Source organism: Microtus ochrogaster, chromosome 19, assembly GCF_000317375.1.
Source record: "Microtus ochrogaster isolate Prairie Vole_2 chromosome 19, MicOch1.0, whole genome shotgun sequence".
NCBI lineage: Eukaryota > Metazoa > Chordata > Mammalia > Rodentia > Cricetidae > Microtus > Microtus ochrogaster.
Genome location: NC_022021.1, coordinates 21,845,034 through 21,854,297, shown reverse-complemented (window position 1 = coordinate 21,854,297; position 9,264 = coordinate 21,845,034). Strand labels below are relative to the sequence as shown.

Below are 9,264 nucleotides of genomic sequence, written 5' to 3'. Positions count from 1 at the left end.
AGGGACACACTGTACATCAGGAAGATACAGGGACACACACACACAGTAAAACACATGGACACAGTGTACATCAGGAAGATACAGGGACACACACAAACACAGTGAAACAAGAATAGATCTTTGGCTTCTCATCACAACTGTACGGCTCACTCCATGAGCCCTCAGGGCTGTCCTCTGGCCTTTCAAGCCAGAAAGTGTGGTGCTGGGCTAAAGTATTGCAAAACTTTCAACTGCTCTCCTCTCCCTGGAGCAACAGGGATGATTCTGGCTGGGTAGTAGCTGAGAGTCTGCCCTTCTAACAAGCTCCCCGGTGAGACTGCTGCTGTTGCCTGTGCACCACACAGGGTGGTGAGGGTTTTCCATGACCCCTGGAGTGCTCTTCTCTCTAATATTCTGGAATGTGTATTAGCTGCAAACCTGGGGATGTATTGTGGTATATTAAAAAGCCAGGCAAGTCTTTATTTTTATTTATTAAGTGACTTATTAATAGCAAACATTTGTTAGGTTGATGGTATTCTTTTAAGTCATTTTAATTTGTTGCTTTCCAAAAAGAGTCCCATAAAACAGATTAGGGATGTTCGCCTTACTTATTTATGGGTAGAAAATGAGCGATAATGGAGGAGATTCTGTCTTCTTGTCCAGGGCTGCACCAGTGCTTGGATGATTAGAATTATATACTCTGAGTTTCTATTGAGCCTTGATAGTGTTCAGTCCACAGCATGGAAATTAAGTGTGTGGGAGTTCGCATTATAAATAGTTCCATACAGAATGAGACTCCTTATAGTAAAATCAGGATACTTACTGCTCTGCTGAACCCAGAGTAGGGAGCAACTGTATTTAATAAATGAACGAGCAGCCTTTTCCTGTGCACAGTCATGCACTGCAGTTACATTTTAGTAGCCAGACATTGTAACGCATGAGGCCAGTGATGTGACAATGCCTGTTCAAAAGATTGCAACATACCAAGCACTCATTCAGCATAGAAGGATTTGTTGAATGATTTTAACTCTGTAATCCATTAGGATTAATTTGGTTTTGATATGTCTACTGTGATAGTGATATGTACACAGCTCTATGTATCTCAGAGTATGTGTACTTCCTGAGGCCAGCAGCACACTGCTATCTAGATAATGTACTAGAAGTGTAAGCTGGGGCGTTGACCACCCTGACCCCAGGCTTCTTTTCCTGAAGGACTATTTAAAGGAACAACTATCTGCTACAGATGGTTCAGAAGAAAAGCCACTACCCAGACAACCATTGAAAGTGACCTCGAGGAATGTAGAAGATCAGCCCCCTGTTTTTAACCCTTTCCATGTGCAGAAGATGTTCAGTGAGAACATGCTAGATCAGGTATGTGGAAATTAAGTGTAAAATTCAACTTAAATGTATGGTTTCTGTCCATCAGAAGTAAGACACAACCCCATATTACTGTTGTAACATAGTCTTCCTCCACATACTTTGTTTAGGAAGCAAAAGTTCACATTGCCATTTTCATGGCCTGTACAAAGTGTTTGGGTTGTTTAGCTTATTTCCATGTTAGACTGGTTCACATGTTTGGTCTATAAAACTTAACTTTCACCTGGAATCCTGTTGCTGTCAGGCTGTGTCTGTATAAGGCTCAAAGAACCAAGCATTTCTTGTAACTCTTCCCTCCCTTGAGTCAGCCCCTCCTTTAGGACACATGTTTACCCAACATCTTTTTGCCTCTGTGAATGTGTCCAGTAGATCAGAAAGCACTTTAAATGATTTTTAGAACCATTATAAAAGGCATGAGAAGAATTTGGTTTTTATAACCTTAGACACATCCCCAAATTTAAAGTGGATTTTCTAATGACTTTGAGGCAGAAATATTTAGATTAAAGTCAACATGATAAAAACAATATATTTTTGGAAGTCAGATTTTGCCATTGTGTCAGCTGTGTACTTTTAATTTTATTAAAAAAGATTCTTTCCGCAAGATGTGTGAATTGAATTGCTTTTGTTTTGTATGATCTTTCTCTCTTGCGCTTTCTCTCTCTCTCTTTCTTTCATTTATTATTTTCTTCTTCCTTCTCTCTCTCTCTTTTTTAATTTCCCAGAACACTCCTGACAGACAGCTTGCACTAGCAGGGCAGAAGAGAAGAGCTTGGCCTAGAGTGCTCATGAAAATGAGAATTAAAACACTGGCCTGATTTGGCATGCAGATGATACTTTAACCATGCCTGTTACAGCTCTCGTCCATATCCATCAATACTGTAGTAGAATAAGACCTTCAAATGCTGACAAGCCGGGCCGAATTCTCCTGCTTTCTGACAGGGTTGTAGCGCTCGATTTATCAGCAGTGACAAGGGGTAGCTCTGGTCAAAGACTATGCTGGTGTCTCATTATCCAAACTGTTTAGTTTACAGAGCAGAAGATCCTATAATACGTTTAAACCTAATGTATAAGGTATAGTTTATTGGGTGCTTCTTATACTGCACATTAGATTGCTCTAAATCACAAATAATTATTGTAGCTATTAAATCACCCCTTTTCTTTTAAGTAAATAGCATGTTTACCAAGTTCTGAATTATGAGACTATTTCTCACAGTAATTTTCTCCTTACTCTGATGTGAAGTTATCTAGTAATGAGAGAAGAGAATCGTGTATGTTATTTACATTTGAAAATCCTTACAATTTTCCTACTAACACACAAGTGTCCGACTCTGATTGAGCTGGGTCTTATAGTTTGAGGCTTACTGAGTTTCCCTCTGGTGTCCACACTGAGGTACTAGAAAACAACCTGTGACAGTAATGTCGCACACAAGAAGCCACCAAGTCTCCATGCTCACCTTCTAGAATCACCCTCCCAACAAAACTTGATGGGTAAATGCCATTAACATTTGGAAAAATAACGAATCCAGAAATTGATTTATATTTTTATAAATAATGACTACATCCCTAAATGGATTTATAAATTAATTGCTGTCTTATTGAAATAAACAACTCCTCTGTGGACATGATTGATGTGATCTGTCCAAGTCCTTGTTCTGAGCTCCTCCTTTTTAGTTAGCGAGTCACAGCTGGGGCTGGAATTCACTGATCACATTAATTCTGATTAATAACTAACAATAGTGACTTCACATTCATCAACAGGCAGCCACAGCAACATGGTGCTGGAATTGGTCAAACTTGCTGCCAAATTACCTGCGAGTGGATAAGATGACCTTTGGTGCACTGCTCAGAAACAGGTGAGAAGACTGGAGTGTGGGCTCAGGAAGTGTGTGTAGTATGTATGTCAGCTTTAAGAGAATGAAAAATTTATTGTCAGGGTAATCTCTTATTTTCTGTTTTTTGAGTCACCCATCATAAATAAATATGACTAAACTTATATGTATACATTAAAATTCTGTTTCCTGTAATGAATAGTTGCAAAATTAGTTTATTTTGTCTTAATTTTAAATATTTTTTACTTTACATATCGAATGGTTTACTATTCTTAACACAAAAAGTTACTGACTTAAATGCCATAGGGGCATTTAAAAGGTATACCTGTGTTTACAACAGTTTCATGAGTGCATGCAAACTGCCAGAGCAGATTATCTGGTCCAGCGAGGGCCAACATGAGGAAGACTGTCAAGACTGAATTGCTTCACTTTCCAGCCAGTTATTCTGACACTGTCTATTATCCTCTCTGGTGCAGGTTGTTTACACACACACACACACACACACACACATACACACACACACACACACATACACACACACATACACACACATACACATACACACACATACACATACACACACATACACACACACATACACACATACACATACACACACATACACACACACTCACACACACACATACACACATACACACACACTCACACACACACATACACATACACACATACACACACATACACACATACACACACATACACACATACACATGCACACACATACACACATACACATACACACATACACACACTCACATACACACATACACACACTCACACACACATACACACACATACACACACACTCACACACACACACACACACACACCCTTTTGTTCTTCATACGTTATCTTTAGGCTTATAGCTAAGTATGGGAATTCATTTCTGTTTAATCTTTGTTATGGAGATCTATGTTTTTCAAAATATTGACTATTTTCCTTGAAAAACATAATGGCAAGTACATGGTAGAGTTATATCATCCTTGTGAAATTTGAGCATATGAAAGAGAATATCTAAAAGAGATTGAAGTATTTCCCAAGCAAAACTTTGTAAAACAAAACTTCAGTGCATGTATCACTGGTAAAAGTTATACCTCAGATATGCGGTCACAATAGCATTGTAATATTTTGCCTGCAAATTAAGATGATTTGTCTATTAAGACCAAGTTGAACAAATGAGCAACTTCCTCTTGAAAGACAGAGCATTTCCCTCAGCAAGTAGCCTGCATGCTTTTCATTTTTAGTGTTTGGTAGAAGGACACTGGTCCCATCCCCTTGTTATCTGGAAATGGGAGAGGTGGGTTGATGAAAGGGAGGCCGGGTCCCGTTTTGAACCAAATTATGTGGTGTGAGCACAACATACAAATTTTTATATGAGAACCCACTAAAAAAGATAAGCCTTTCCCCCTGCTATTCAAAAAGTTTTGAGTTTGTGCAGATTAAACATTATAGTTTCCTAATTTTTCTTTAGTAGCTTCTAATCAACTAAATGGTATTCTAGGGACAGCACATCTTTCAAAACTTGCTACATTTGCATTGTATAATAACCATGTATAAGGAAATTCTATTTTAAAAGAATTTTCATATTGTTATCTGTGTTTAAGAAGAATATTGTTTAATCATAGATTTCAATTAGGTCACTGGATATTTAGTTCTATTTCCTGGTGATATGTGCAAGAGTGAGTAGGAGGAAAAATAACCTGCAAATTTCCTCCAGAATAGCAGGTCAGACAGTTCCCTTAGCTCAGGCTCATGAATCTTTAATAAAGGCAGCTACAATCTAATCTTAATAAGAACCTGGGATTTTACGGAATGGTATAAAAAGCATTCTACAGAAAACTAGGAGACACCACAAGCAACAATGGGCCTAATTGATTCACCCTGAGTGATGGGAGACATCTGAGATGACCATCAGCTGTCACTTCATTTATTTTAAGTTTTATTTATGAGTTTGGATTGATATTGAGTTGGAAAGGAAATGGTTTCTGCTGTTTTTCTCTAAAATTCTAAAACACTCTTTTTTTTGACCTACCTAAAAATGCTGAGGGTTAAAAAATAGGAATGTTTGCTAATGTGGTTGTCTGAAGTACATGATTGAAATGAGACTACAGGAGAATGACCCGTTAGAAGAGGGCTATGTGTGCCATCCACTGTCTGCAAGATCACACTTGTTCCTTACACTGTAGTCTCAGTGCTAGTGTCAAAGGGGAGACTCCAGAGGATCCCACTTTGGCACCAATCACCAGCTGTACCAGTGACTCATACCCTTTTCTTGGTAATAACGCTGTAGTGATTATGGCTTGCGTGCATGAGTGAGGCTGTGGATGTTGATGGTAGACCTAATGCTATGAAACAAACTGAACTCAATATGAAATTGTCAAAAAATGTTTAGGAGGACAGCATCCATGTGATCTCCTTCTAAAATGTCTTTTTGACCAAACCAGACTCCCCTCATCGCTAGCAAAAGACACGCATAAGAAAGTAGAATTCCCGAGTTGTCAGGAGCTTATCTTTTGACTTTAGATTTCCGTATAGATAAAATGAAATTATGTTGCTACTCCATGGAGTTAACACACCAAGAGTGTTAAACTATTTGTAAGTCAAAACAACTTTGCAGGAAGGTGCCCAGCATTAGTTCTGTTGAGTAAGGAGAGTGTGAAGATTCACTATGGCTCACTTGGTAGAGTTCTCTTGTCATGTATGAGGCCCATTGTTTAATCTGTTCTAAAATAAATGAAGAATTATCAAATCAATTCCCCAAGCCACCAAGTTTGTAGCCATTCATCCCAGGCCTAAATCAACAGGTAAGGCTAGGCAAGACAGCTATCAGGGCAGAGGGCGTATGGGTTTAGGAGACAACTAGGGAGAAAAACATCAAGAAATCAAGAGGTCAGCATAGCCATTTATGAGATAAGTACCCAGAGCTGAATACTTGACAGACAGCTTAAATGTAGTCAAGAGAAATCTTGGTGGCAACAATATTTGTATCTAGAGCAATTCTGGCTTGTGTTATGTAGGCAGTTTCAGTGTTATTCCAAAGGTAGAGTAAGGCCACCCTGATGAGTCCTTGATGGGGATATGGCCTGTGCTCCATCAATAGTCTCACACTGAAGTGCTTCTTTCTGATCCATGACACTCTGCAGGTTGCCTTCTTCAGGTTCTTTGAACTCTCCATTTCTCACCATGAGGCCCCTCACAATTCACAAGGATGCCATCCCATTGGTGTAAATATTACCTTCCAAAAGTGATGTCCTTTTCTTATCACCTATTTAAAAAGCTCTGTGAGTCACCCTGTATTATATTCTCTGTGGTGTTCTCTCTCTCTCTCTCTCTCTCTCTCTCTCTCTCTCTCTCTCTCTCTCTCTCTCTCTCTCTGTGTGTTTAAGACAGGATTTCTCTGTAGATTTTGAGCCTGTCCTGGAACTAGCTCTTGTAGACTAGGCTGGCCTCGAACTACAGAGATCAATCTGCCTCTGCCTCCCGAGTGCTGGCACTAAAGGCATGTGCCACCACTGCCCGGCTTGTGTTTTTTTTAGTTATGATCTGAAATTTCAATTTTATTTATATTCTTTCAATCATATGCTCTAGAGTAAAGCATAAATTCTGTGAAATTGGTGCCTGCTTTGTTTCAACGCTGACAGCATTGCCTTGAATAATCTGGGAGCACAGTGGGCTCTCGGCAGCACTACCTGAAATAACAATAAACGAAGACTAGGAATGCCCAGGAAAAGTTGGCTCCCAACAGGTTAGCACAGGGTAGGTCATCCCCAGATGTGATGCTATATCAGTGGCCATGTAGGCATGCAAAATGTTCTCTGGTAAATATCAAGTTAAAGAACTATACCAATGTATATTTTTCCTCTGTGTTTTCAACATTTGGATGGCAGTCAGGTTATTTGTAATCTTTCTATTTAAAATGCCTGGTTTATTTTTATTATGTGAAATTTGGCTCAGATTAAAAGAACAGGAAGCTGGTCTTTATTTTTAATTAATTGGCTCACTTCAAGCCATAATCCTGTCAGCAACAAAGCCTGTTCTTGACTATCTGCTTCCTAAGTCTTTTGACATTCGAGTGAAAGGGTTTGTATCTGATGACACTAAAACTCAGAGGCGAAAACTGTCAGATGGGGTCAGCTGCTAGCAGTATCTAGCCTAGCCTTTGTAAATTAATTATGAAGGATTTATTTTCTGAGACATTTGAAAAAAAACCTGAAGTATCTGAGATCTTATGGAAGAAATCCTGAATATGTATCAATGATATACGTGTTTTGATTTATTAAGTTTGCTGTTATAGGAAATGAAAACTCCTGGAGACTTAGAAAACCAGCACATAGATCAGTTGTACACTTTCCCTTAATGTCCTGGAAGAGCAAGTGCTGTGATTGTACATTGATCTTTCGAAATAATCAAGGTTCTTATCCCTGCTTCTTAGTGGTCCATTCCTACTTTCATCCTCTTTCACTTTAAAATAAATCCAGAGCATCGAAGGGTGGTGATTGCATTTCTGGAGAGAGCATCTAAGGCTCGCTCTGCTCCTTCCTCCACGGCTGATCTCCAGATGGCCATTTGATACTGTTTGCCTTGTCACGGGAACAGATTTATGTTGCTTCTCTTCTCTTTACCTTATTTACTCAGACTAATTCCCAAGAATTGTGGTGTTGAAAATAACGTGCTAATACAGTAGCCCGCTATGCTATTTTACTATCTAAATATACTGCATATGAGTTTGGCTTCAAGTTGAGCAAACACAATTAAATACGATGGCAGGAACAGCCGAAGGGGTGGTGGTGGCAGATTTCTGGCTGTCACGCTGGGGCCTTTCCAGGTGGACAATAACCATGTATCTGAGAGGAAAACGAGGTTAGGAAATGTATTGAAAAATAGCTGTTGATCAGTGGAGGTGTTGTCCTTTACCAACAAATATGACTTTACTCTGTGTCACGTCTTAGTGCGTGCCCCACCATGGACCCCTGTCAGGTGACGGAGCATGCCCTACTATGGCTGGTGAACAGGAATGGCTGTTTCTGGCCTCGAACCGCATACCGCACCCTCCCAAGTTACTGTTAGCAGGCACTGCTGCCATTAGTAAAATGTTTCTAGTTGTTTACGGCAGTAAAGCCCAGAGGTGGTTTTAAGGAACGATGCTGTCTTATGAGTCCACGCCTCCCGGTTGTTACACACATTACCTTTGCTGTGGCATTCAAATTTGGTGTCGCTGGTGTTGTTTGTTTTTGTCATGTTCCAGCTCCAAAGAGGACCCTTTTTTTCCCCGCCTCCACCAAAAGTCCCTGGCCTCAGTTACTCCCACCATCGTCTTATCTTTTCTTTTCTTTCTTTTTTTTTTTTTTTGTGGTTACTAACTTTTAATTCAACCATTATACCCAGTTTTATCTCATAAAAATAACGAAACATTCCTATAAAATTGCATTATGATGTAAGGACAGGTTTCTTGCTCTGACATAGTGCTAGAAAAACGTTGGCACCAAATGCACGTAAACAAAGTGTTAAGGCTTACTGCAGGTGTGCGAACTGTATACCGCTGGATTTAGCTGGGCAGGCCTCCTTCTGGGTGGCACACTGGCCATGCTCTGGGCCCAGTTTCACTCTTTTTAAACAGAGGACTGCACTCGCATCCAGAATCCCTACAGCATTGTGGTATTCCCACAGAGCTTGCCTCCTATGTGTTTAGGATGACTAAATTTAACACTGAAGACAAAGGATTGGTACACAAACCAAACAGACTCATCAACATCCTGTTTTCTATTGAGAAACATGTATGCCCGTTGTTCTTTCTGGTATATACAACATCTTCACACAAATATCTGTGGCCCTTACTATAACCGTGTCATGGCAACTGGTACTTGAATGGCACAATCCTTCCTCAGTGTCCGATGCTTTGTGTAGTAGTATTCCCTACTCCTGGTCAGCTTTTCTTTTTTCTTGCTTTTTTTTTTTTTTTTTTTTTTTCGAGACAGGGTTTTTTTTTTTTTTCTTCTTTTATTAGTTAGTTTTTGAGGCTCCAATTCTCTGTCTGACCAAATCCCAGCTGACAGCTCCT

At 39.6% G+C, this 9,264-nt stretch overlaps 1 protein-coding gene across 2 annotated transcripts in view; it reads left to right on the top strand.

Annotated features, from left to right (window-relative positions):
* Positions 1 to 9,264, top strand: part of Kiaa0825 (KIAA0825 ortholog) — a 309,933-nt gene that overhangs the window by 212,649 nt on the left and 88,020 nt on the right. For both annotated transcript variants that reach the window (XM_026783754.1, XM_026783752.1), the window contains 2 exons: positions 1,192 to 1,350; positions 3,115 to 3,209. In XM_026783754.1, the coding sequence (XP_026639555.1) occupies positions 1,192 to 1,350; positions 3,115 to 3,209 (254 nt within the window). The remainder of the gene's footprint in view (positions 1 to 1,191; positions 1,351 to 3,114; positions 3,210 to 9,264) is intronic.